The sequence below is a fragment of the Falco biarmicus genome, chromosome Z (genome assembly GCF_023638135.1).
Source record: "Falco biarmicus isolate bFalBia1 chromosome Z, bFalBia1.pri, whole genome shotgun sequence".
Classification (NCBI taxonomy): Eukaryota; Metazoa; Chordata; class Aves; order Falconiformes; family Falconidae; genus Falco; species Falco biarmicus.
Window position 1 is genome coordinate 74,460,534 of NC_079311.1, and position 26,182 is coordinate 74,486,715.

The window sequence follows — 26,182 nt, forward strand, 5'->3', positions numbered from 1 at the left end:
CCCCATCGCCCAGGGCATTCCCCAGCTCCAGGGGGGACCCCCAGAATGGGGCATCCCCTCCCCAACCCGCAGCCAGTGGGGCTACCTGCAACCCGGACGCCCCCCTCCCACCCACCCTCCTAGACCCCCTAGAGCCCAGCCACCCCCTCCTCAACCTCTGCCAACTGCGGGCCGCCCGACACGGAAAGCCCCCTCCCCAACCCCTCCACCGGCGACCCACAGAAGGCGAGCACCCCGCCACCCCTCCAACCCTGCCCTCCCGGAGCCAGTGCGCGCCTCCCCCGCCCCCCGCCCCACTAGCCCCCCGCCCCGGCCCCCCTCTCCGGGGACACCGCCCCCCGCCCCCGCCGCGGTGCCGCCCACCCCCGTGCCGCCCGTCCGGGCGGGGAGCGGCGGCAGAGGGCGCTGGCCGGCCCGGGGCGGTGCCGCCCGGGGGAGGGCGCAGGCGGCGGGGCGGGGGCGCGGCGGGGCGCAGGAGCCGCGGGCGGCGGCCGGGGCGGAGGAGCCAGCGCGGCCCATGGCTCCGCGGCTGCCGCTGCCGCTGCTGCTGCTGCTGCTGCCGGCGGCGCTGCTGGTGCCGGCGGCGGCGGGAGCGGGCCGGCGGGCGGCGACCCCCGACGGGGCGGCCGCCAACTTGACGGTGGCGGTGGTGCTGCCCGAACGCAACGTGAGCTACGCGTGGGCTTGGCCGCGCGTGGGGCCGGCGCTCAGCCTGGCGCTGGAAGCGCTGGAGCGGGGCGACCCGCCGCTCCTGCCGCGGCCCTTCTCGGTGCGCGTCGAGTTCATGAGCTCGGAGCTGGAGGGCGCTTGCTCCGAGTACGTGGCACCGCTCAACGCCGTGGACCTGAAGCTCTACCACGACCCCGACGTCCTCTTCGGGCCGGGCTGCGTCTACCCCGCTGCTTCCGTGGGGCGCTTCGCCTCGCACTGGCGGCTGCCGCTGATCACCGGCGGGGCGGTGGCGGCCGGCTTCAGCCGCAAGCGGGAGCATTACAGCACGACGGTGCGTACCGGGCCCTCGGCCCCGAAGCTGGGTGCCTTCGTCTCCCACCTCCACGCCCACTTCAACTGGAGCGCCCGCGCCGTCCTCCTCTACGTGGACCGCAAGACTGACGACCGACCCTACTACTTCACCGTCGAGGGGGTCTACCAGGAGCTGCAGGACGGCAGCAACCTCACCGTGCGCCACCACATCTACTCTCCCGACGAGGGCGGCCCCGACACCGCCGTGCACTTCATCAAGGCCAACGGGCGCGGTGCGTGGGGAGGGGGCGGGGGGGGGGCTCCGCGGGACAGGGCTGAGCACTCGGGGCGGGGGAGGGGGGGGGGGAGGGGGGCGGGGAGCGGAGCGGCCGGGGCTCCCCGCGGGGGAACCGCACGGGGCTCGGAGAGACGGCAAAATCTTCCGTGGGGCGCAGCGAGGGGCTGCAGATGTGGTGGGATCCGTGAGGGGACAGGGGTAGGGTGGAACCTGTCTGGGGCACAGTGGGGGGACAGGGGTGCTGTGGAGCACACACGGGGCACAGCAAGGGCTTGAGGGTGCAGTGGGACCTGTCTGGGGCGCAGCAAGGGGACAGAGACGAAGTGGGACCCGGGTAGGACACAGTGAGGGACCGGGCACACGGTGGAACCCGTGTGGGGCACAGCAAGGGCTTTGGGGGCCACTGGGATCAGTGTAGGGCACAGCAAGGGGCTAAGAGGGCAGTGAAATCCCTGTGGGGCACAGTAAGGGGACACAGTGGGATGCATGTCGGGCACAGGGAGGGGCTGGGAGCACAGTGGGGACCCATGTGAGGCATGGGGAGGGCTGGGCAAAGCGGGTTGTGTATGCTGTGCAGCAGGGGGTGGGCACGTTTTGTCACGGTGGGGCTGGGGGAGCAGCGGGACCTGCACAGGGAGGTGGGTGCACAGGGGACCAGGCAGGACCTGAGACCCCCAGGTCACCCTGGTGCCAGTGAAGGGGGTCCAGAGCAGGGTGAGGAGTCACAGGGTCCCCTTCCCTGCCCCCCAGCCCGGTCACCCTGTGCTGGGGGACAGCTGGGGTGGACCCTCACCTTGGTGGGATGTGTGGTGTGAGGGGCACTGGGGCCACCCTATGCTCTGTGTTGGCATGATCAGGGTGTCCGTGGGGGCAGGCAGGACCCAGCCACCTCCTTGGAGGCTGAAGGTGATGGTGTGGACGTGGCCGCCTGAAGGGCAGCGCCGGCTGTTGTTACATGCCTAGAGCAGCCTGGTGCCGACACATGGAGGTGGCTGTGCCATGCTTGGGCAGCGCCCCCCAGCCTGGCACCTGAGTGCCCTGAGCTGTCAGTGTCCCCGTTGTGCCCCAGGGAGGGGGCTGGGGATGGCCCCACCCTGATGATGGAGGGATAAATCAATGTTGTGCCTTTGGAGTGCCCCAGGAGAGCGGCTATACTGGGAGCAGGAGGAAATGGAGGGGCTTACGGAGGCAGCCAGAGAGCAAGGGCAGCCTGATGCGCTTTCATTATTGATGAGCAGGGTTTATTGATCCCGGAGCCAGCCGCTCCGTGATGCTTCTTAATGGATCCTGAGATGCTGTGTCATTAAGAAGGACATCGAGCCGCGACGATTGGAGCCAGATGGGCCAGCGGGAGATGTGGCCAAGGCTGTGTGGGATGAGGCTGGAGGCGTGTGGCTGGGGTGCTTTGGGGTGCTGGACCAGGTTCGCCCAGGGTTGAGGCTGGTGGGGCTGGGCATCCCATGGTAGGCTGCAGGACCTGAGCAGCTTCTGGCTACCTCTCTCGTTTGCTTGGCCAAGAGGCTGGGATGAAAGCTCCCTGTGTGCACCGTCACCAGCCGTGGAGTGTGGAGCTTTGTGTGGGATGGGGGCAAAGCACCCCGCAGTGAAAAAGGTTAAAATCAGCGATTTCTGTCAACGTTTCCGGTTTGGTGCCGTAAATCACCCTGGTGGGAATAGATCTCTCCTGGTGCAGGCAGGGGGTCGTGGCTGCTGGGGGAGGATGCCAGGCGTGGGCAGAGACCTGGGGGCCTTCTGAGCTGGGATGTGGGAGGGTCTGGGCCCCTATGGCCGCAGCCCGGAGCGGGGCGCAGAATGTGAGGCTGAGTGCTTGGCCCCGCAGGGGTGGGTGCTTAGGGCTGTGATGCTGATGTTAGTTACATGCTTTCCTAACCTCGGGCTGTGGGGGACTGAGTAGGGACCCTGCAAGTCTGTCCTGGGGGTGCCCATCCCTGCATGGTGGGGCACGGAGAAGGAAGCAGGAGCTTTGGTCAGAGCTACATCTGTGTCCATGCCCTGCAGCGATACCGCGTCATCCCTCTTGGTGTCACCTTCCTTCTCCCAGGTGACCAGCAGGATTTTGGTAAACATTTCCAGGGGAAAGCTGCTTCTGTGTCCCACCATGTGTCCCCAGTGCTGCCTAACCCTGACATTTGTGGCTCTGAAGAGCAGGCATGGCGGGATGTAGGTGCATCACCCTGTCCCATGCATGGCCCCCTCACACTTCCCATTGCCCCTCTTACTGGTGTCTGGGTGACGTGCAGGGGCCCACGTCTCTCCTGCCACTTGCAAAAGCGCTGATATAATTAGAGCTGTGGTTGAGGGAATTACCGGAGCATCTGCCCACAAAGCCCAGGTCTCCTGCCTGGGGAGATGGCTGGGTGCTGCTGGCAGGAGGGGAGTGCATTTGGTCCTCATCCCTGCAGTTCCCCTGGGTGTGGGATGGCCACTTGACTGGGGTGAGGGTCTCTGCGCTGCAGTGCCCTGTGCTGATGACGCTGCTCAAAACAGATTTGCAGGGATTTGCTTCCCCAAACCAGGATTCGCCCTCACTTCAAGGTTATCTTCCATCATGCAGGGGTCGGGCAGCATCCTGCCACCCTGTCTGCATGCTCGTGGTCCTGCCTGTCCCTTGGGGCCATGCACCCTGCCTCCTGCATCACGGGCACACACTAAAGAAATGCCTGGGGGCTGCATGCACCCCAGCCTCGCAGGACCTCATTCCCCTTGTCCTCAGTGATGATAAAGTTGCCTTTGACCATTCGCAGACCCCTGGGGGGTTCTGTGAGCAGGCAGGGGTGCTGCTGGCTGGGCGGGAGGCTGCCAGCTGGAGACAGCTGCCAGTGTCATGAAAAGCCCCAAGCGTTGACCCTTCCCTTCTGCACAGCTCCTGCAAGCTGTCCCCAGGGAGCCATCCAGGCGCCATTGATCCCCATGCTCGGCGGCCTTTGACCAGGCAGGCTTTTGCTGCCGCCACCGCAGGGGCTGGCTGCCCATGGTGTCCCACCATCTGCTACCAGCTGTTGCAGCTCCCCAGCCTGTGTGGTGCTGTGGGCCGCCTTTTCCTGGCGCCTGTGATGGGATGGGGAAAGCTCCATGCTGTGTCCCCATGGCGGGGGACCCTCAGCCTCTGCGTGCTGGAAAGATGCTGCGCTGTCCATCCTGGCTGAGAAATTTGGGTACAGCACATTTCTGGGTGCGGGACTAGTGAAGTGGGGAAGCCAGGAGTGTTTATTTGAGGTTTTGCAGCACTCAGAGGGAAACCATTTCAGACCATGAAACGGGCTTTTGCTCATGCACAGCCCAAGCTACTGCAACTCCCCTCTCTCCCGTGCCCAGGACCAGCTCCCCACATCGCTGTGGGTTTCCTGTGCCCAGGGTGGCTCTGCTGGGTTTCTTCCCCCACCCATGGGCTGCCTCGCTGCCTCCATGGGCGACCCTGTCAGCCCTGCTGCCTGCACGGCCGGGTGTCCTCCAGCAGCTGGGACACTGTCCCAGGGCATGGGGCTTCCTTGCTGTCCCCAGCACTCCCCACGCTCCAGATCCAGCTGGGGCGCCGGGCCCCATGCAGAAGGGCTGCGTGCTGGGGCCAGTGCCCGAGCGTGACATTCCTACAGCACCCGCCGCCTCCTCTGTTGCTCAATCCCGGGTTCCCAGCCAGGCTGGCTGGAGCAGGGGCCCTGGTTTTCCGGGGGGAGGGAAGAGGCAGTGGCAGGATCCTCAGCAAGGGCAAGGAGGGCCCCTGCTCGGGGGGGTTTCAGACACTCTTGGGCACCCATCCCCATGGCCCACGGTGCCCTGTGCCAGCCCCATGCTGCCCCGACGCAGCACCTGGGTGAGCATCCCAACAGGGCTGGCTGAGCCCCCAGCAGCGGGTGGGGGCACGTGGGGTGGCCAGCCGGGCCCCAGACACCCCCTTGCCGCGTGGGTCGCACTAGCGAGATGCTCTGTTTCCAATTAGCGCCGGCGGCCGCAGAAGGTGCTGGAATCCGGGAACCTGCGCATTCCTGCCGCACGGCTGGCCAGCCACAAACCCAAACATGGGTTTGTCCCATTCCTCAGCCCGGGTTCCCCAGGGGCCTCCGGCGCACGGCCCCAGTGCCTCTCCTGGCCCCCAGGTCCCCTGTCTGGGGCTGGTGGGGAGCAGCTGGGGATCTGGTGCCAGAGGAGACAGCCCCTGGGTGGCTTTTGCTGGAGCAGGATGCATGTGGGTGCTGGAGCAGAGCGTGTGGGGTCTGTGCATAGGGTTGCATATTTTGGAGCAAGGGTTCCCCTGTTCTCCTTTCCCCCTTCAGCCCAAGGTAGCTGGTGGGGCAAGGGTGGGTCAGGGCCAGTGAGGGTGGTGGGGCTGAGTGGGCTCTGTGGCCATGGGTCACGTAGCATGAGAAGGTGGTCAGCCATGCACTCCCCCATCTGCCTGCTCCGTCCTCCCCACAGCCGTTGAGTGCGCCCCTGGGGCTGTTCTGCCCGTTGCCCCAAGGGAAAGCATCCCACCCCACACCTGTTGTGCGCTGGGTAGGGGGAGTGTGGCATTGCCCCCCTGACATGCCATGTCTGGCCAGCAGTGGTGTATCTCTGTGGGCCACCGGAGATGCTGCGGCAGATCATGCAGCTGGCTCAGCAGGAGAACCTCACCAATGGTGACTACGTCTTCTTCTACCTGGATGTCTTCGGGGAGAGCCTGCGGGGTGACTCTGCCCGCGACCCCTTCAAGCCCTGGCAGCAGAGCCCAGGCCAGGACTCGGGGCTCCGTGAGGCTTTCCAGGTGAGCTGCACCCGCCTGCCTGAGGACAGGGACCTCCTCAGCCTGGCCTCAGTGTGTGAATGGGGTGCTGTGCTCGGTTGCAGATGGTGCTGGTGATCACCTACTATGAGCCCCAAAACCCCGAGTACCAGCACTTCCAAACCCAGCTCATCCTTCGAGCTAAGCAGAAATTTGGGGTGCAGCTCAACTACTCCCTGGTGAGTGAGCCCCCCTGCATGATGGGGCAGTGGGGACCCTCTGCATGGGGCTGTGGCACCTCACCAGGATGCAGGGGGTGGGACACAGCCACAGGCAATGCCCAAGGGGCCATTCCTGGTCTGAGCAGCCATGGGCACTGCCATTCCCCCGGGGTGCATGTTGGCTCCCATGTGAGGTTATGGGGTTGTGGGTGGGTACATGACCCTGGTGTGGGGCTCCTGGGGTGCTCCCATGCATGTGGCCACAGGTGTGCTGAAGTTCCCTCTGACAGATGAACCTGGTGGCGGGGTGTTTCTATGATGGGATGCTGCTGTATGCCATGGTGCTGAACGAGACCCTGCAGGAGGGTGGCTCCAAGAAAAATGCCACCCACATCATTGAGAAGATGCGAGATCGCAAGTTCCAGGGTAACGGTGGGACAGGGGCAGCTGGACTGAGGGTGCCACGGGGGCGGTGGAACCCGGTCCCTGTCCCACCTGGGTCTTGCTTCTCCCACAGGAGTGACGGGACTGGTGAGCATGGATAGCAACAATGACCGGGACACCGACTTCAACCTATGGGCCATGGGCGATCCCGAGAGCGGGCAGTACGAGGTGGGGGCTGGCACTGGGATCCTGCCAGCAGCTGGGGCTGGGGGGCTGGGATGCTGGGGGCGGCCTCAGCTCTCTCTGCCATAGGTGGTGGGACACTACTCGGGTGTGGAGAAGCAGATCCACTGGCTGGGACGACCCATTCCCTGGGTGAAGGGGGCCCCCCCCTTGGACAACCCACCCTGTGTCTTCGACGTGGACGACCCCTCCTGCGATAAAAGTGGGTGTACTCGGTCTCCATGTCCCTTGGTCCCCAGCACCTTTCCCTGAGGGTGCATGATAGCCTGGCACCTGTGGCCAGGTGGGCCACACTAACATCTCCTCTTGCCCACAGCCCCCCTCTCCATGCTGGCCATCGTGGCTTTGGGCACTGGCCTCACCTTCGTCATGTTTGGCATCTCCAGCTTCCTCATCTTCAGGTCAGTCGGGGCTGGTGGAGCCTCTGGGTACTGGTACCCATCAGCCTGGTTTGGGGCAGGGGGGCAGGCAGGGCAGAAGAGTATGGGGGCCTGACCCCTGTGTGCCCCCCAGGAAGCTGATGCTAGAGAAGGAGCTTGCCAGCATGCTCTGGAGGATCCGCTGGGATGAGCTGCAATTTGGGAGCCCTGAGCGGTACCACAAGGCAGCAGGCAGCCGGCTCACCCTATCCCTGGTGAGACCTTCCTGCCCTGGGGCACCACCCTCTTCCTGCCCCTGCCCCGTCCTCCCTCCCTGCATGACAGCTCTTCCCTGTTGATCCCCTCCACAGCCCTCCATCCCCTACAGAGCCACAGCCCCGCTGTGTCCATCCCTTACACAGCCCTGCATCCTCTACAGAGCACCATACCTCATCAGGCCCCTGTGTGGCCTTCCGTCCCCTACACGGCCACATGTTACCCATACCCTACACACCTTACACCCCCTGTAGTGCACCATACCTCATCCTGTAGCCCTTGCCTTCCCTACAGAGCATGCAGGGAAGCCCTTCCCTTCGGAGCTTGTCCTGCCACCATCCCTTGCACACCCCTGGGGGTGCCTGCCATGCTGCACTCCAGGGTCCCCATCCCTAACCCCCTCCTTCCCTGCAGCGTGGCTCCAGCTACGGCTCCCTGATGACCACCCATGGCAAGTACCAGATCTTTGCCAACACCGGCCACTTTAAGGTCAGTGCAGCAGACGGGGAGCTGAGCTCTCCCCTGAGAACCCCCCAGCCCTGTTGGGGTGCTTCCCTTCAGCTGTAACCCCACCCTGCGGCATGCTGGCACCTTCTTCCCCTCCCCAAATCTGCCCAATGGGCACTGACCTCTTCCACCCTCCCTGGCACCGCAGGGCAACGTGGTGGCCATCAAGCACATCAACAAGAAGCGCATCGAGCTGACACGGCAGGTGCTCTTCGAGCTGAAACATGTAGGTTTGGGGTCTGGGCTGCAGTGGGTTCCCTGCTTGGGGGTGCAAGGGCTGGTCCTGGCACAGTGGGTGCTGGTGGGAGCAGCAGCCCATCCCATCTGACCTTAAGCCTGTCTTGGCTCTGCTTCCACCTCCAGATGCGGGACATCCAGTTCAACCACTTGACTCGCTTCATCGGGGCATGCATTGACCCCCCCAACATCTGCATTGTTACTGAGTACTGCCCACGGGGCAGCCTGCAGGTAGGGGGGCTTGGGGGCACTGGGGGTGACCTGGCTGGGCTGGGCCTTGAGGACAGGGCTATAGATGCTGGTGGCCACCCAAGCCCCACAAGACCTGCAGCAGAGCTGCACAAGCAGGTGTCAGATGCCAGTGGAGGGGAGGAGGTGGGTTCCTCAGAGTCCCCCCACAGCTGGGTGCTTGGTGAGGCTGGTGCTGGCATCACCACCCCTTGGGTGGAGTCCACTCAATGTGCTGCCCCAGGATGTCCTGGAGAATGAGAGCATCAACCTGGACTGGATGTTTCGCTACTCCCTCATCAACGACATTGTCAAGGTACTCAAGTGAGGGGCACAAGGGTCTGGGGGAGGTGCCTGAGGGATGCCAGCTTCCCCGTGTCTTATCTGTCCCAGGGAATGGCTTTCCTGCACAATAGCATCATTGGCCACCACGGCAGCCTCAAGTCATCCAACTGTGTGGTGGACAGCCGCTTCGTGCTGAAGATCACCGACTACGGGCTGGCCAGCTTCCGCACACCCTGCGACAGCGAGGACACGCATGCCCTTTATGCCAGTGAGTGCCTGCTCAGGAGGACCAGGGGGATGGGGTGACCCTGCCTCACCACTCTGTGTCTGTGTCCCACCAGAGAAGCTGTGGACAGCTCCAGAGCTGCTGCAGAAGGGGCGTCTGCCCACACCAGGCATGCAGAAAGCCGATGTCTACAGCTTTGGTATCATCATGCAGGAGGTTGCCCTACGCAATGGCCCCTTCTACATCGAGGGCATGGACCTGAGCCCCAAAGGTGAGGGTAGGGGGCAAGCGTGGGGTAGTCCTGTCCCCGACGGGGGCGGTCCAAGTGCTCACCATCGGCCACCCCCTGACAGAGATTGTGCAGAAGGTGCGTAACAGCCAGAAGCCCTTCTTTCGCCCCTCCATTGACATCGGGGTGCACAGCGAGGAGCTGGCAGTGCTGATGGAGCGCTGCTGGGCGCAGGAGCCGGCTGAGCGCCCTGACTTCGGCCAGATCAAGATCTTCATCCGTAGATTCAACAAGTGGGTGGCTGGCGAGTGGGGTGGGGGTGGCCCTGGGCAGCAGCAGGGACTGCTGTGGGGGCAGTGGTTGGGGGGACACCTCTTCCTGACGGCGCCAGCTGCCTGCACCCCGGCAGGGAGGGCAGCACCAGCATCCTGGACAACCTGCTGTCGCGCATGGAGCAGTACGCCAACAACCTGGAGAAACTTGTGGAGGAGCGGACGCAGGCCTACCTGGAGGAGAAGCGGAAGGCTGAGAACCTCCTCTACCAGATTCTGCCCCAGTGAGAGAGGGAGAGATGGGAGCATGTGGGTCTGGATGTTGGCATGGGGTTAGCATGCACCCACTGCTGTGCAAGCATGGGGTCCCTTGCCAGCTCTCCATGCTGGTGAAGGGCAAGGGACACAGGAAGAACGAGTTTTTGGGGTGGGAGCCCACTACCATCCTCCCTGTCATCACCAGCTCTGTTGCGGAGCAGCTGAAGCGTGGGGAGACAGTGCGGGCCGAGGCTTTTGACAGTGTCACCATCTACTTCAGCGACATTGTGGGCTTCACTGCCCTCTCGGCCGAGAGCACCCCAATGCAGGTGAGAGCAGGGCTTGGGGGGTGGCCCCCCTGCAGGAGTGGCAGGGGCAATTCATACCCTGGCAGTGCCATCCGTGGTGCTAGGGGGGACATGCCCGCTACCAGCCCTGCATGCACCCTTCTTCCATCCAGGTTGTGACGCTGCTGAATGATCTCTACACTTGCTTCGACGCCATCATCGACAATTTTGATGTCTACAAGGTGAGGGGGTGGCAAGCCGTGAGGTGGGCAGTGAGGAGCCCAGGTTATACCCACTGTCCCTGACTCCACAGGTGGAGACCATCGGGGACGCCTACATGGTGGTGTCAGGGCTGCCAGTGCGCAATGGGAAGCTCCATGCCCGTGAGATTGTCCGCATGGCCCTGGCCCTGCTTGATGCTGTCAAAACCTTCAAGATCCGGCACCGGCCCAATGACCAGCTCCACCTGCGCATCGGCGTACACACCGGTGAGCCCCCACATTGGCTAGCACCAGCTGGGGGATGCTCGCTCACCTGCCCTGCAGTAGCTCCAGACATCTCTGTCCCCATAGGTCCTGTGTGTGCTGGAGTCGTGGGTCTGAAGATGCCGCGGTACTGCCTCTTTGGGGACACGGTGAACACTGCATCCCGCATGGAGTCCAATGGCCAGGGTGAGCCGTGGGGCTGGCAGCTGGGGTCTGGTGCTACAGGTCGTGCCCTGCTCCCAGACCCATCCATGTTCCCTTTTGCCCCTCTGTGCCACCCAGCCCTGAAGATCCATGTCTCGTCCACCACCAAGGAAGTCCTGGATGAGTTTGGCTGCTTTGAGCTGGAGCTGCGTGGGGATGTGGAAATGAAGGTGAGAGCGCAAGGACGCCGGTGGGGTGCCCACCCTTCCTGGCACAGGGGCATGTGATGCGTGGGTGGGTCAAGGCTGGGACCTTTTGTCCTCCTCTGTGCTGGGGATGGCACCCAAGGAGCAGCAGTGGCTGGAGGGAGGGTCTCACTACTCCCCTCCCCTGCCCAGGGCAAGGGGAAGATGCGGACCTACTGGCTGCTGGGTGAGAGGAAAGACCCCAAAGTCGTCTGAGCCCCATGGCAGTGGCGCAGGCCCCCAGCCCCGATGGGACTGCCAGCACTTCCCACTGCCTGGACTTCCACGACACACTGGCATCCCCCCATCACTGCAGCCCACCACCACCACCACTGCAGCCCCCCTGCTTCAGCAGGGCCCAGGCGTGGGGGGCTAGCAGCCACGGCACCGCAGGCCCCCCCTCCATCGGCACCAGCAAAGCCCACTTCCCCCTGCAGCCTCTGCTGGAGGGGGGGCTGGCCCCAATCCAGCCCTGGGGACCCCGTATCCCCCCATCCTCCGAGGTCCTACTGCCCCTGCCCTCTCCCTTGTGGCTCAGCTGGCTCTGAGCCGCTCCTGGGGCCTGGCTGCCCCACAGGGCACTTTGCCGTCTCTTTTCAGTACCTCGTCCCCAGCAGAAGTTGTGCCCACATCACCCCCTTCCTGGGGGGGGGGCGCGGAAATGGGGGGGTCCTGCCAAGACTGACCTCGTGGTGAGGGCAGGGTTCAATGCCGCACCTCTCCCCCCTCCTCAAGTCTTCCCCTCCCCTGTATATAGCCCCACCGGGTCATGTAAATACCCCCCTCCCCCAGGTGTAAATATAGGAGTCACTGCAAACTATTTTGTTGAAATACAAACTTCCCCAAATCCTTCCATCCCCTGACCTCTGCTTCACTCTGCCCTGGAGTGCCAAGTGGGTGGGTGGGGGGAGGAGGGGCGCAACACTGAGCTCAGCCTGTGCTGGGGATGGCTGCCTGGAGCATCCCAGAGCATCGTAGCCCAGGGGTCCGGCTGCAGCATGGGGTGGGTAGTCTGGGCGCAGGGAGCTGGTGCGGGTGGCTGCAGGGCTGGCGAGGGCTCAGGGTGTCGCTGGGAAGGCAGAGCCACCGCGGCCGGCGGGGTTTGCTTTGGCGCCAGGGCAGCAGTGCGTTCCTCTGAGCTCATGCTCTGGCCGTGCCACCGCCACCTCTTGCTGGAACCCACCTGTGCCTGGGGACGGGGGCCGCGTGTCATCTGCTGTGGCCGCTGGGAGAGGGCACATCCCAGGGGATGGGGCTGTGTCAGGGGCTCTCCCTCCGTGCCCAAGGAGCAAGGCTTGGGGTAGTAGCATGTTTTGGGGCAGCAGTGACTTGCAGAGGGGCTGGAGGGTGTCCCCATGCCCGTGCTGCATGGTCCCACAGGGATCAGGACATGGTGCTCTGCCTCCAGATGCCCAGCCTGAGGACAGCCCTGGGGCAGCAAGGACCCTGGGACCACCTTGCTTTTTATTGCTTGTAGGGCTGGAGCCGGCTCCTCAGAGGGGCACAGGGCAGGGGCTGCTTTAGGTCCTTGGTGATGGGAGTGGAGAAGACTGCGTTCCTCCGAAAGGGACTGTCCCTGCTGTGGATGCTGGTGACACCCTGGAGGGAAGTGGAGAGGTCCCTGTCAGCAGCTGAGTCCCCCAGGTGCTGGCAGGGCAGGGTGCTGGGGGGCTTACAGGCAGGCTGTGGGCTTGCTCCAGCCAGAAGCTGCAAGGCTGCTCCGTGTAGTAGTTGTGGGGCTGCAGATGGAAGCAATGTGACACGGGGCGGGGGGAACAGCATGCCTGGGGGGACACGGGAGCCTTGCAGGCTCCCTGAGGGATGCCGCAAGGGAGGGGTGGGGGACCGTTCCCTGCCTGTACCTGGGTGGTGGGCAGTGGTGTGAACTGGCAGCCCCTGGCACAGTAGTCCCGGTGCGTAGTAGAGACTGACTCCATGGGCATCCTTGGGGGACAGATCTCCTGCAGCATCTCCTTCCTGGTGGCAGAGCAGAGCCCACACCCCTCAGCTCTGGGGTCATTTCTCCCACCCCAGGCAGGCACCTGCAGCAGGGTCCCCTCCTCCGGGGCATGGCTCCAGGGGTGGGTGGCATGTGGGGACGCAGGCTTGCCTGTATTTCTGGTAGAGCTGGGACTCCAGCATGACCTCCCGCTGCCCTGCCAGGAGGTAAGGTGCCATCAGCCCTGCAGCAAAGGTCCCCTTGCTGCCTTTTGGTGGGGCACACAGCTTGGTGGGAGGGGCTCAGCCTCACCTCGTCCCAGCAGCCGGGCCCTGTGTGGCGAGCGGTAGGTGTCCTTCATGGTGGTGCTGTCAGTGGACCGGGAGGACTGGTGGACCAGCAGCCCATGGTGGCCATGCCAGTGGGTGGAGGCTTCACTGCCTGGCTGCTGCCCTGGCGTGAGGTCCAGGTGGTTTGTGGCTTTCTGGGAACACAGAGTTGGGGCTGCAGGAAGGTGCAGGAGCCCACCCTGCAGTGCCCCATGCCCACCTCTGGTTTTTAGGCTTTTGATAGTCCCATGGGTCTCTGGGGAAGACTGGGAGGTAAGCTTAAGTCACCCCTCCTGCTGTTGGCAAGCAGGGGGTCACTGCCCCATACCTGAGGCCATGCTGTGCAGTCAGGTGGCTGATGTGAGCACTGGGAGCAGCCCTGGGGGCACAAGCTGCAAAAGGGGGGACAGTCCTTCCAGCCAGCTCCCTGGGAAGGTCGGTGTGGGGACAGCTGCAACCTGGGCAGAGTTGACCTCTTCTGCTTGCCAGGGGTCAGCTGGCCTTGTACAGCCACCCCAACCTCCTGAGTGCCCAGGCTGCCCCTATGGCTGGGCAAGCGTCTTACAGCACTTGCACAAACCTTGGGGTCCCCAGGCTGTGGCATGGCTTGGCCCATGTGCCCCCCAAAGCCTGGCTTGTCCAGGCAGCCATCTTTGTGATGGGCTGTGACACCCAGCTCTTGCTGCCCTTGCAGCAAGCTCCTGGCTCTTCTCCCAGAGCCTCACCATCGCTCCCCACATGCCTGCCCATCCCAGAGCCTTTCCATCGCTCCCCACATGCCTGCCCATGCCTTTTGTGCTATTGAATTTCATCCCCTTTCCATCCTGCTGGGCTCAAGGTCATTCAGGGAGCTCTACCTTGGCCAAGGGCAGCTATTTAAAGAGAGGGGGCTGCCCAGGAGCAGGAAGCTTCACAGGATCAGCATGTGGGACAACACAGTGGAGAAGGTTTTGAAGAGAATGTCCCTTTATGGCTCCCCAGGCAGTGATGGGGACTTACCTCCTCCTGCCAGTTGCGGATCAGGCAGCTCCCACGGGACACCAACTGGCTGGGCTGCCCTGCTGGCATCTGCAGGAAGGGGGGCAGCACCAGCCCCACGATGGGGGACACCTTGCCAGGACGAGTTCCCTGCTTTCCATGGCAGGGCGGCAGCTCAGCTCCACTGGGATCCTTCCCAGCTTCAGCAGGTGTCACCGCACTGGGCACAGCTGGCAGGGCCATGGCGGGCAGCTCAGCCGGGGCCCACAGCATCCCCTGGGGCACCTCAGCTGTGACCATTGGTGTCTCCCTGTGGCACTGGGGCTTCTCCATGGGCACCTCAGGCAGGAGGACGTGGCTCTGGGCCCTGACTGGACGCAGTGGCCTCTTTGCAGGGTACACAGGAGGCATGTGGCCCATCGGACCCAACCTGCAGGTGGGGACGGTCCCTGAGGAAAGGCGGTGGGGTGCATCCCTCAGCCTCCCCCTTGCCCACCATGTCCCCAGCCCCTACCAGTGTGGGCTGGGCCCTGAGGCCAGGGGTCCCGGGACCCTCGTCGTGTTACCCCCACCCCAGGGTGAGGGACAAGGATCAGCTGTCCCTTTAGGGGGCAGAAGCAGTGCCTGCTGCTGGGTCAGTGCTCTGCAGGGATCACCCTGTCCATGGCTCCTTTCCCCCTCCTTGGCCCCCACCCCCACTTGCAGCTACGTCCCCCCCGGTGTCCCCAGCTCAAGCTCTGCCCCCCAACGCCCCCTGTGCCCCGTCCCGCGGCTCCACAACACCCCAGCACCCCATGCGTGAGCTCCGGCCCCTACCTCCTCCCCAGGTGCCACCCCACCCAGGCAGTGCCCCGGACCCCCCCATCTTCTGTCCCCTGCCCCCTTAATGCTTACCCCCAGGCCCCTGCCCCCCAGATGTCTCCCTCGGGGGTCACCCTAACGCCCTACACGCCCCCGCCCCGGTGCCCCGGCCCGACCCCACCCTCGGGGAGCCCCGGCCCGCCGCCGCCGTGCTCCCGTCTCCATGGCGCCTGCGCGGGGTGCAGCCGCTCGGTGCCCATGGAGACGGCAAACACCGGCCGCGCCGCGCCGCGCCCGCAAGCTCGATCGTGGCGCCGGGTGCGTGCGCACCTCCCATTGGCGGAGAGTCTGGAGGGGGCGGGGCCCATCCGGGGCGGGGCCAAGGGGCAGGAGTAGAAAGCAGAGGGGCAAGAGGGCGGGGCCGGGGGGCGGGGCCGGGGCAAGTGGGCGTGGCTGGGGCAGGAAGGCATGAAGGCACATGGCCCGGCCCAGGACTGTGGCACCCCCCAGCCGGGGATTCGTGTCACCCTGCCCCGGGCTGCCCTGGTGCCTTGGCCAGGGAGGAGGCCTGGGCCCAGACAGTGCTCACTGGGTGTGGCCTTGTGACAGGGGTGGCCCCAGAGGCTCGCGGGGGACAGGGCAGGTGGGCACTGTGCCCGGGTCAGGGCAGCTGGGCCCCACCGGGGTGGCAGGAGGGACGTGCCTGGCACCGGGCTCCTGGGGACACACTGCTCCCCATGAGTTGACCCAAGTGACCCTCCCCTGCTATTTGGGCCTGGCCCTTGGGTGCGCCTGTCAGGGACCCATGGCTGGCCCCGGGTGACAGGGCAGGATGGGCCCAGCTGGTCCCCCACAGGCACGGAGCAGCCCCCCTTGCCGCCAGCCCTCACTGGGCCCCCGTCCCCGCCGAGGCCGGGCAGAAGAAGGGCCCTTTGATAGCGCGCAGCAGGCTCCGTCGCGAGGGCTGTTATTCCAGCGTTCTGCGGTGTGTGCTGCCGGGGCCACCACGTGCTCGGCGCTGGGGCCTCTGTTTTTCCTGGCTGGGGATGTGCCTGGCCCCTCTGGCCTCGGCCGGCCGGGGCCCCCAGCGGGGACAGCTTTCCCCTCCGGGTGCTAGGCCCTGTGCCAAACAAGGGCTTCTCCAAGCCCATCTGCTAAGCAGCTGCAGGGAGGAGGGAGAGACATGCCCCAGAGCTCAGGCTCAGCAAAGGCCCCCCCCCCCCCTTCAATGCTTGGACTGCACCAGAACTGCTGCGGCTGGGGGTGGGTGCCTGTATGTGCCAAGGGCTGGGTGCTCGCTGCAAAGGTGTTGGGGTGCATCCTGTTGGTCGTGCCCCCATGCTTGGCCCTGGGCCTAGGGCTGGCCCCTGAGCTGCACCCATAGGTCAGCTCATGCACCCCAGGGTGCTCTTCCCAGGAGGGTCCCTGGCTTCCCCACCAGACACAGGTGGGCTTGTCCCCAGAGCAGCCAAAAGCCTGGCCAGGCAGCATGGGTGCCTGGGGAAGCCAAGGGACACTGAAGACACCACAGTAGTGTGATACAAGGACCCTGGCGATGCCAGCCCAAGGGTGTGCACTCACTGTGGGGCAAGCTGCTCCGGGGTGGCACATGGGGCACTGCTGTGGGGCAGCAGCCCTGACGCTGCTGGAGCACATCTGGCTGCCTCTCGCTGGCTGACACATCCCCCACCACTCCCCGCCCTGCTCTTTTGGGAACTTGCGTCATTTGTGATAGTCTTTGGCTGAGAAAACAGCCATCACCCCCCCACCTCACCCCTCCCAGGCCCAGCACTATGGGGCTGTGCTGCCCTGGGGATGCTTCAGGACTGAAAAAATAAACCTGGTGCAGAAGCAAACACAATTGCAGGCGTCTGTCCTCTGATCTCCTGTGCCAGCACTCACCCTCTGCCAGGCTCGGCATTCCTGGGGACTGCTCCAGGTGAGCTCTGGGGGATGATGCACTGGGGATCCTTGGCCCCTCCTTGGGGTCCCTGGGGAGATGGGGACCCCCGCCCCTCTCTGGGGTCCCCCGCCACGAGACAGGGCTGTCCCACGTCCAGGAGTGGCCCCAGCCCGTGATGAGGCTTGAGCAGGTCTCGGAGGTGGGAAGCATCATCATCCAACATTTTTAAGGTTCGTTTACACCCCAGAAACACTCCCCACACTACACTGGGTGGGGAGGCAGGGAGCGGGGGTGAAGTGACTGGACTCTGCCACGGCCCTGTGCCGCTCCCGGGCGGCCCCCCGCCACCAGCGCCACCGAGCCGGAGGCTGAACAGAGCGGCCATTCTCCCCGGCAGGCTGTGGTCCCCTGTGCGGCTGGCAGGGGCCCAGGTGGCCCCGCCGGCGGTGCCAGGTGGGCCCGTGCGCTGCGCCAGCACCGGCCCCCGCCACTAAATATAGCCCACGGCGCCCAGCGGTGGCCAGCACGGCGCGGGAGAAGGAGGCGCGGGAGAAGGAGGCGCGGGGCAGCGAGCACGCAGCTGCACACGTGCCAGCCCCCCAGCATGCGCAGCCCCCCCAGAGTTGGCCGCGGCCGCAGGCAGGCACGTGCGTGCAAGCTCAGCGTGCACACACACACGTGCTGTGTGCGTGGGGTGCTGCTGTGTTTGCCATTCAGGAGGTGGGGTCTGCGGCTTGCAACGCCATGTGTTCCACATGGTGGTGCGTGCGCAAGGGGCCTGGGGTGCACAAGGGGTCTGTGAGTGGCCTGTGTGCACCCGCCTTCACCACCGCGTGAACCCCCATCACCCCCACACGTGTCACCCCCGCGTGCATCCCCCCTGCCACCCACCCACTGCTTTGTGCCTGCGCTGTGCGATGGGGGTCTGGGGTGCATGACACTGTTTTGCATGGTGGTACACGCACAGAGGGTGTGTGGTGCGAGGTGTTCTGCACAGCGGTGCACATGTTGCGGGGGCGGGGGCACACAGGAGTGCTGGGGCTCTATCATGGCAGTGGGGCTGGGTGGGTGGCCCAGGGTATGTGGGTGCTGCTGGCACTGCTCTGGGATGTTCCCCAGCTCGGGGACACCTTCATGACACCCAGCCTGCTCCCCGCTTGCCCAGCACCAGCATGGGCCTTCTGCCTGTGGGATGTGGGCACCCCTTAAAAACCTCCTCCAGCAGGGGGGCTCCAGAGAATCTCCAGCACGACCAGTTGGGATGTGGGGAGCCCAGGCCCCCACTCCAAGAAGCAGGGCACCAAGTCCCACCCGTGTCCACGCCCTGGGTCCCACTGGCATGTCTTCACTGCTCTGCAGCACCCAGGGCCACCCCTGCCCAGGCTAGCCACCCCCACCCCCACGAGGGCCACCCGGACACAAAACCACCCAAGCCTCTGCCAAGGAGATGCTTTATTGGGGGGCAGTGGGTGGGCGGTGGGCTTAGCCAGGGGGCCAGCCCATCTGCCGCCCCCCCAGCACATGGAGGTGCAGGTGGTACACGGACTGGGCACCATGTTTCCCGTCGTTGATCACTGCCAGGAGAGGGACAGGCGGTCAGGCCACCCCTCCTGCACACCCCCAGCCACCCGGGACCACCGGCAAGGGTCCTCCTACCCCGTGGCACAGCACGGGACGACAACTCACCGAGGCGGTAGCCCTCCACCAGCCCCTCCGCCTGCGCCGTGCGTGCTGCCACCACCAGCAAGTGCCCCAGGAGCTGCAGGGGGAGAACGGGACGGTCGGTACCGGGCATGTGTCACTCCCCCACCCCCAAATATCCCGGAGACCCCCCTGGACTCACCTCTGTGTCCTGGGGACCCACACTGCTGATGCGGGGGATGGGGCGCTTGGGGATCACCAGGAAGTGAACGGGGGCTTGGGGGGCCACATCGCGGAAGACCAGACACTGGCGGCAGGGTGGGAGCAGGGTGAGCCCCGCACCCATGGGTGCTGCCCTCCTCCCCCTCCCATGGGACACGTGCCCTGCTGTCCCCCTACCTTGTCATCTTCGTAGAGGATGGTGGCCGGCACGCTGCGGGCGATGATCTTGCTGAAGATGGTGGGCTGCCCGCCCGCCCTCTCGCTAGCCGCCGCTGCCCGCCGCGCCTTGCCCACCTCCCCGTCCTGCCCGCCGGGCGCTGCCGCCGCCGCCCGCCGCTGGGCCGGGGGACACAGGGGCCTTAGGGGCTGCCCACGCGGGCCGCGGGGACACCGCGTGCAAGGGGGAGGGGGTGCGTGGGGGACGCGATTGGGAGTGGCGAGGTGTGTGTGTACATGGGGGGGGGCTCTGCACATGGGGGCACACGGGGGCCGTGTCCCACGGGGAGGGTGCACCCGGGGGTCACGGGATGGGGATGACGCACGGGTGCAGGCTGGGGTAAGGGGGGATGGGCGTGGGGGTGACCGCGTGCGACGGGATTCACTGGGGGTGCACGCAGGGGGTGCACGCGGGGCTGATACCCGTGGGCGTGGCAGGGAGGATGCACGCGCGGGCGACACGCACGGGAGCGACGAGGGGGGGTTCACGCGGGTGCACACTGGTGCTCCGAGGCCCCGTTGTCGCCGGAGCGTTGGGGGCCGGTGCCCACGGCGGGACTCACGCCGCCCACAGACATTGCCCGCGGGTGGGAGCAGCAGCGAGCCTGGCGCAGGGACGAGGCCCACCCCTCCCCCCACCCCCCTCCGCGCCCACCTGCCCCGCGCACAGCGCGCCCCGCGCAGCCCAGCCGCGCGCCAAGCCCCTCGCCAGCACCGCCGCCATCACCGTCGCGCCGGCCCCGCCCCCTCCGCCCCATTGGCTCCCGCTCCTGCCACTCCCACCCCTGCCCCCACCTCCCCACCGGCGCCTTAAAGTGCCCGCCCGCGCCTGCGCCCACGCGTGACTCCCCCGTCCCCGCGCGCGTCCCCCTTGTGTTGCAACACAACTTGTTGCAACAACAACTTGTGTTGCAGTGCTGGGGGACTGCGTGCATGAGGACCTGCTGCTACAGTGGGCCGGCCTCCTCTTCGATGACGGCCCTACAGGGGGGGCACTGGCCTGGCTGCCCCCCAGAGATGGGGGGGCACACAGAGGCTGCCTGGTGTACCCCGGAGGGAAGGCCATGAACCACCTCTGTATCCTTACCCACGGGGTGTCCCCAGGGAGGGAAGTGGGGATTGTGTTGCACTGCCCTTAGCTGGCACCCCAGATTTCCAGGACGTGGTGCTGAAGGAGCTGCCCCGCAACACAAGCAACGACTTGTTGAAGGAGTGCAACACAAGCGCGACTCCCGCTGCCCCTCCGCACCGCACCGACGGGTACCGTGACCCCGCGTGGCGGCGCAGCAACCCCCCGCAACCCCCCCCCCCCCCAGTGACGGCCCGGGGCGGGGGACTGGCCAGGCGGCGTTTATTGGTGCTCAGAAGCCCATGCGCGGCCGCTTGCGGCGGGGCTGGGAGGCGGAGGAGAGCTGGCTCTGGGAGGAGAGCTGGCTCTGGGAGGAGGGGATGCACTGCTGGCTGGCCTGGCTGCCGGGGGGCTCCGGCGGCTCGGGGGGCACCTCGGCCCACACCGCCAGGTAGTCCCGCAGCGTCTTGCGCCGCTCCTTCGGGATGCCGCGGCTGCGCAGGCTCTGGGAGGACAGGAGCTCGTCGTCGTGCAGCGGCGATGCCGGGAGGGGGCTGCCACCCGGCGGAGAGCCCTGCTTTGGGGGGCTCCCCTTTGGGGGGCGCGGGTCGGGGGCCCCATCGCTGGGCTGCGACAGTTCGGACTGGTAGGTGAGGGAGGAGGTGAAGCTGGCCGAAAGGCTGCGACGGCCCCGGGATCGCTTCTGCCGCTGCCGCCGCTCCCGCAACGCCTGCTGCCTCTGCGCCATGTTGAAGCTCATCCTCTCCTCCCACGACTGCTCCCAGTCCCGGGACCAGGCCTTCGTCAGGCGGGTGCTCAGGGCGTCCAGACCCTCTGCCGGCTGCAGGAGGGCAGGGGCCTGGGGGCCTGGGGGGTCCCAGCGCCGGATGCATCCCCCTTCCCGCATGGCCTGGCGCAGCTGTTGGCGCACCTGCCTGTGCAGGGCACTGGGGCCAGGTGGCCACTCCAGCTCTTTACGGGTGAAGAGGCGCTTCTGGCTGAAGGTGTCGGGACTAGCCTGCCTGGGGTGCTCCCTGCAGCCCTTGGAAAGGGCCTTCAGCCACCGGCGGTACCGTATGGCCGTAGCTGGGCTGGGCTCCGCCCGGGAGGGCTGGGGGCTAGCACAGGGCTCCTGGGGGAGCTCAGCTTCCTCCAGGGCCGCTGATGTGTCTGCATCCTCTTCCTCCTCCTCCTCATTGAAAATCACCTCCAGGTTGGACAAATAGAAGGTCTGCTCTTCCTCCACCTCGTCTTTGTCCTCTCTGCCCAAGCCTGGTGGGCTGCTGGCTGGAATCTCAAATAGAGGGGAAGAGCCAGGCCCTGCCGTGGCCTCAGTCCTGGAGATGACTGCAGGGGGCTTCACTGCCTCATGGGTCAGCCTCTGGCAGAAGACATCCCCAGCCTCAGAGAGCTGGAAAACCAGCAGGGACTCATGTGGTCCGTCCTTCTGCAGTGCAGCAGCCAGCCCTGCTGGGACAGGAAAGTCATTGACACAGGTGTTCCAGCCCTAGGGCCCCTCCTGGGGCCTGACCAGCAGTGGGGGCTGCCATCACCCTCAGCCTATCACCCCCAGCCCTGGCATGTGCACAATCACTGCTGGCTCCTGTCCCCCATATCCTCTTCTAGGTCACTGATCTCTTGCCCAGGGCTGTTCAGGGCTTTGCTTTTGCTTTTTCAGCCACTGCCCCGCAGGGCACAGCAAGGGCTACACTCCCCACTCCAGCCCACTTTCTCTTCTCCAGGACCTGCACACCCAGGCGGCGTGGGACACCCACCAGTAGCTGGGGCACTGAGGCGCTGCTGAAGCAGGTGGTGGCGGTGCGGGAGCTGGGTGGGAAAGTGCTGCAGGCAGCCGGCGATGCTGTGCAGCTTCTGTGGAGGTCCCACCAGCCGGCAGGCCGACTGCCTGCCCCCTGTGGAAGAACACACCAAAAACTAGCCAGTGAGCACCAATGCCAGGATAACAGCTGGTGCCAGCAGTGAGGAGGCTGGGATGCAGGCACAGAGGAGACCCAGCCCCACAGCACCACTGAAACCCCATCTCACCCTGGTATTGCAGCATCAACAGCTCCTGGGTGCGAGATGCACCAAGCAGCACCTTATGGCTCCTCCCGGGGCCTCCTGGCGTCAGATGGGCAAAGAGAGGGGGATCCTTCATCATGTGCGTCCACTTCAGCACAGGCACCAGCGGCAACCGCTCATCCAGCACATACACAGAGAACTGGGAGGGCAGGCACAGCTCGGGGGTCTCAACACAACACACCGTGGCAGCCCCCCTCAGCTGGGCAATCCCCCAGCCCCATGGGCACTGGCAGCCAGGGCTGTGCCACAGTGTCCCGTTCCCCCCCCCCAGCCCATGGCTGTCCCTCCCAGGTGTGGTGGGACTCACCTGGGAAGCAATGAGGTGCTGGAAGGGGTGAGCCCTGCCCAGGTACATGGGCAGCACCACGCGCTCACCCTGTTGGCAACCATTTGCCTCACCTGCCTTGAACAAGTTGAAGTAGCATCTCTCGGGGGCCTGCAGCAGCAGAGTGGGGCACTGTCAGCACTCGGGGCCAAGGAACACACTCCCCCAGCCAGCACGAGCCCCGTGCCCACCCTCCCGGGCTCACCCGGGTGTCCAGGCACTGCACGCCAGTGCGGTCAGCACAGCTCAGCACCCGCGGGTGGGCTGTGAATTCGCTCCAGCGCCAGGGTGAATGGTCACAAAAAAACATAGTCTGGGGGTCATGTCGGAGCTTCTGCAGCCTGTGGGGAGAAAACAATGCCAGCACAGGGCTGAGCTGCTGCTCTCACTTGAGCCCCTCCATACCACTGAGATCTAGGGGTCTGTACAAGCCCGGTCCAGCCCTGAGTGCCCCATCTCACCCTGTCTCAACGCTCCAGAGGTAGACGGCTCCACTCTGGGTGCAGACAGCCAGTTCCCCAGGTAGGTGAGGGCTGCAGGATGTGGGCATGGCATCAGCACAGAGGTGAGATCACCCACCACAGAGGGGAGGGCTGCAGAAGAAGCAGCCTCCCACTCCTTGCAAAGCTCTGTTCCCCCAGTGCCTACCTGACAGTGAGGCAGGAGGCAGGCACGCTGGTACGGATGACCTGCAGTGGGGTGGGGGTTGCCCCTGTCCTGCCTGGCACCCTCCAAACACCGCAGTGATAGTCTGAGCGGATACCAACAAAATCTGACAAGGGGACAGCAGGCAGCACGTGAGAAGGCATGGTTTTGAGGGTTCCCTGCCACCTCTCCACCCCACACCCTGCCCAGCCCGAGGTACAGATCCTGGGTATGGATCCTGGGGCTGGCTCACCTTCCCTATCCACCCGAGTGGCAGCCACTTGCCGGATGCGCCCATTGAGCTCAAATTGGGCTGGGGAGCCCCGGGTGCGGGGCAGCTCCTTCAGCACCACGTCCTGGAAATCTGGGGTGCCAGCTAAGGGCAGTGCAACACAATCCCCACTTCCCTCCCTGGGGACACCCCGTGGGTAAGGATACAGAGGTGGTTCATGGCCTTCCCTCCGGGGTACACCAGGCAGCCTCTGTGTGCCCCCCCATCTCTGGGGGGCAGCCAGGCCAGTGCCCCCCCTGTAGGGCCGTCATCGAAGAGGAGGCCGGCCCACTGTAGCAGCAGGTCCTCATGCACGCAGTCCCCCAGCAGCCCCAGCGGCACCTCAAAGAGCCAGTCGCGGCTGAGGTGGGAGAACCAGCGCAGACGGGAGGTGAGGTACTGCTGGGGGCAGCCTCTGCAAGGGTACAGATGGCGTCAGGCAGGGGGAGAGAGCAGGAGTACCCTCAGGCCTCTCCAGGGCAGGGGCCATGGGGACACTTACCGCCTGGCCTCCAGACGGGCAATTTCCTCCATCAGGGCCGTCATCCGGATAGTACTGCTCCGAGCCCGTCTCTGCAGGGAAGACAAGGAGGCAGAGGTTGAGGCTGGCAGTTGCAAGGGGAGGAGTCCGGGATGGCGTTGTCACACCTGGATGGACACTGACCGTCACCTTGGAGTTGCCCAGGTAGAAGTTCTTGTGCAGCAGCTGTCCAAGGGAGCCAAATGCATCTTCTGGGTGATCCACAAAGAAATGGCCCAGCTGTGTGGGAAGGACAGAGAGGGGCTGGGAAATGCAGAGATTCCATGCCACCTCCCAGGGCCTCGGTGGGACATGGTGCCCCAGATCCTACCTGCTTGGTGAAGTTCAAGGTGGCTCCAGACTTGTCTGTCCGGAGCTTCCTGCGCAGGAAGCCACGGTAGAGAATGTCCTGAGGTGTGAGCGAGGGGATGCAGCAGCCTGCGGGGAGACGGCAGCAGCTGGTTGGTACCGCATAAGCACCAGGACCCCGTTGCAGCACTGCAGGGCAATGGCTCACCCATCCCCACTCCCTCCTGTGCCAGTATCCCTGGGAGAGCTGCAAAAGCTCCCCATGTGAGTGTGGCAGAACCAGCAGGGACCTTGAGGTGCAGGGCAGCTTGGCAGGTGGGTGCAGAGGTGGCATGGGATGTCTGTCCCGTGTGTCATCATCGTGTCCCCCCCCACCCCGCACCACGCAACATACCCCTTCCCGCCCCCCGCGACCCTCACTCTCGTTGGGAAGCAGAAAAGGCACCGCAGCGGCGTCGGCAGGTTCCCAGCTCTCGCCCGTCTGGCCGCGGTGGGGCACGAACGCCGTCTCGGCCTGCAGGGCGCGGAGGCAAGAGGTGAAAGCTGCTCCCGCCCGCCCCTCGCCGGGCTCCCCCGGCCCGGCCCGAACCCCGGGGCAGGGCGGAGCGGGCTGCGCCGCGGCCTCACCTGGCGGCTGGAACGGCCAGCCCCCAGCACCTGCCCGTGCTCGCCCCAGCCAGCAGCCGGAGCGGGGCCCCCCTCCTCCCGGGGCGGGCCAGCGCCGAAGTAGCAGGGGAAGAGAGCGTCCGGGAACTCCATAGCCCCAGGGGGTGCCGGTGCCGGGCGGGGCGGGGCGAGGCGGGGCCGGGCCTGGGCCTGGGCCTGGGCTGGGCCGGAGGGTCCCGGGGTCCGAAACCAGCAGCACTCCGTGCCCGCGCGGGAACGGCGCCGGAAGTGGCGTCACCACAGCGTCGCGCTACTGGCGCCACTCACCAATCAGTGCCCCCTGGCGGCAGGAGGAGCAAACGCCTCTCCGCCGCCGGTACTGGCACAAGGCGCGGGGACCGGGACCGGCACCGAGCGGGGGGAAGCGGGGGCAACCCGGCCGGACCAGGCCGGCACTGGGAGAGCCCATCGGGACCGGAACAAACCGGGAGACGGGCCGGGGGCGGGCACAGTCCTCCCCTGCTAGCCCCCAGGCGGCAGCGGGGAGCCCCCGGGGGTCCTGCCGCGGGCGCGCCGCGTCCTTCGTGGCCGGCCTGGCCCCGGTGCTGCGTTGCAACACCGAACACCCTGGGGACGAGGGGCTAAAGGGCACCTCCTGGAGGGATGGGGGGGTGTAGGGCTGCTGCAGCCCACCCTGCCCTTCCCCTGCCACCCGCCGGCTGCCTGGCTCCGGGAACCCCGCTCCTGCCCCGGCTCCGGTGCTCTCCCCTCGCCCAGGGCGGCGGCGGGCTCCCCATGGAGGACCCGCCTGGCTCAGCACCCCCACGGGTACCCACGCCCACCGGTGCTGCTCACCGCGGACGGGTCTGTCCCATGGAGCTCTGGCGGGACCCGGGGGCCTTTGGGGAGTATCTGGGACAGGGACACGCACACACCAGACTCCCCCGTCCCCTTCCCAAGGAGAGAGGGTCCAGGCTGCTCCCGGAGGGACCGCGGGCCTCGTTCATCCCTCTTGTGCCAGGGGCCACCGGCCTGGAGCCGTGCCCCGGGGGGTCTGAGCCGGGAGGCGGCGCTCAGTCATGCCTGGAGGGGGGCTGCGCTTGGCGGGGGGGGGCCGCTGGGCAGCCAGGCCGGACCACCGGGGGGCGGCTGCTCCCCCCGCAGCTCCACGGTGCTCCGTTATGGGGGAATGGGGTGGGAGCGGGGCTGGCACAGGGCAGAGCGCTCCCAGGAGCAGAGCTGTGGCCACGGATACCCCCCACCCCCGCCTTCACCGCGGTCAGGGAGGATGGTGATGTCAGGGGAGTTTGGGGATGATGTCAGGGGAGTTTGGGGAAGCATGGTGAGATCATTTCCAGTCGGGATGCCCTCATCCCCTCAGGCAGTGCCCAGACCCTCTGTCACAGACACCTCCTCTATGTAAGATAAATAATTTATTACAACAAGACGGTGGCTGCTG

The 26,182-nt window shown here is 65.8% G+C and overlaps 3 protein-coding genes across 9 annotated transcripts; 1 reads left to right on the plus strand and 2 right to left on the minus strand.

Moving 5' to 3' along the window:
• Positions 1-470: 470 nt before the first annotated feature.
• On the plus strand, positions 471-11,722 carry NPR2 (natriuretic peptide receptor 2). Its single transcript, XM_056325481.1, has 22 exons — positions 471-1,256; positions 5,824-6,023; positions 6,107-6,220; positions 6,493-6,628; positions 6,720-6,814; positions 6,899-7,031; positions 7,146-7,230; positions 7,343-7,463; positions 7,879-7,953; positions 8,120-8,197; positions 8,335-8,439; positions 8,681-8,752; positions 8,830-8,989; positions 9,063-9,218; positions 9,301-9,469; positions 9,586-9,732; positions 9,912-10,035; positions 10,167-10,235; positions 10,307-10,481; positions 10,566-10,664; positions 10,761-10,852; positions 11,021-11,722. The coding sequence occupies exons 1-22, from the start codon at positions 518-520 to the stop codon at positions 11,081-11,083; spliced, it is 3,207 nt and encodes a 1,068-aa protein (XP_056181456.1). The 5' UTR covers positions 471-517; the 3' UTR covers positions 11,084-11,722.
• Positions 11,723-18,251: 6,529 nt separating this feature from the next.
• HINT2 (histidine triad nucleotide binding protein 2) lies at positions 18,252-19,636 on the minus strand. 3 transcript variants are annotated; one of them, XM_056324753.1, is made up of 5 exons: positions 19,552-19,636; positions 18,858-19,016; positions 18,661-18,765; positions 18,504-18,576; positions 18,252-18,391 (listed from the first exon to the last, which is right to left on the minus strand). In XM_056324753.1, exons 1-5 carry the CDS (start codon positions 19,618-19,620, stop codon positions 18,300-18,302), a joined length of 498 nt encoding a protein of 165 aa, XP_056180728.1. In that variant the 5' UTR covers positions 19,621-19,636; the 3' UTR covers positions 18,252-18,299. The 3 variants fall into 3 exon arrangements, with proteins under 3 accessions (XP_056180728.1, XP_056180727.1, XP_056180729.1); XM_056324752.1 differs by lacking the exon at positions 19,552-19,636 and having other exon boundaries at positions 18,858-19,526; XM_056324754.1 differs by lacking the exons at positions 18,661-18,765; positions 19,552-19,636 and having other exon boundaries at positions 18,858-19,535.
• Positions 19,637-20,230: 594 nt separating this feature from the next.
• On the minus strand, positions 20,231-24,991 carry TAF1C (TATA-box binding protein associated factor, RNA polymerase I subunit C). 5 transcript variants are annotated; one of them, XM_056325588.1, is made up of 14 exons: positions 24,745-24,991; positions 24,538-24,631; positions 24,140-24,246; positions 23,959-24,048; positions 23,791-23,861; positions 23,456-23,649; positions 23,271-23,381; positions 23,021-23,144; positions 22,834-22,905; positions 22,578-22,713; positions 22,355-22,483; positions 22,012-22,186; positions 21,741-21,878; positions 20,231-21,432 (listed from the first exon to the last, which is right to left on the minus strand). In XM_056325588.1, exons 1-14 carry the CDS (start codon positions 24,874-24,876, stop codon positions 20,258-20,260), a joined length of 2,748 nt encoding a protein of 915 aa, XP_056181563.1. In that variant the 5' UTR covers positions 24,877-24,991; the 3' UTR covers positions 20,231-20,257. The 5 variants fall into 5 exon arrangements, with proteins under 5 accessions (XP_056181563.1, XP_056181561.1, XP_056181562.1 ...); XM_056325586.1 differs by having other exon boundaries at positions 23,456-23,703; XM_056325587.1 differs by having other exon boundaries at positions 23,953-24,048.
• Between the last annotated feature and the right edge of the window lie 1,191 nt (positions 24,992-26,182).

Coding starts and splice junctions, on each gene's coding strand:
- NPR2 (XM_056325481.1), top strand. CDS start 518: ATGGCTCCGCGGCTGCCGCTGCCGCTGCTGCTGCTGCTGCTGCCGGCG. Junction 7,231..7,342: donor TCCAGCTTCCTCATCTTCAG/GTCAGTCGGGGC, acceptor TGTGCCCCCCAG/GAAGCTGATGCTAGAGAAGG. Junction 8,198..8,334: donor TGCTCTTCGAGCTGAAACAT/GTAGGTTTGGGG, acceptor TTCCACCTCCAG/ATGCGGGACATCCAGTTCAA.
- HINT2 (XM_056324752.1), bottom strand. CDS start 19,154: ATGTGCAGAGCCCCCCCCCATGTACACACACACCTCGCCACTCCCAAT. Junction 18,766..18,857: donor TCCTCTACGAAGATGACAAG/GTAGGGGGACAG, acceptor CCCTGCCGCCAG/TGTCTGGTCTTCCGCGATGT. Junction 18,392..18,503: donor GGTGGAGGGCTACCGCCTCG/GTGAGTTGTCGT, acceptor CTCTCCTGGCAG/TGATCAACGACGGGAAACAT.
- TAF1C (XM_056325585.1), bottom strand. CDS start 24,876: ATGGAGTTCCCGGACGCTCTCTTCCCCTGCTACTTCGGCGCTGGCCCG. Junction 22,906..23,020: donor GCCTCCTGCCTCACTGTCAG/GTAGGCACTGGG, acceptor CACATCCTGCAG/CCCTCACCTACCTGGGGAAC. Junction 21,433..21,740: donor CCTCAGTGCCCCAGCTACTG/GTGGGTGTCCCA, acceptor CTGTCCCAGCAG/GGCTGGCTGCTGCACTGCAG.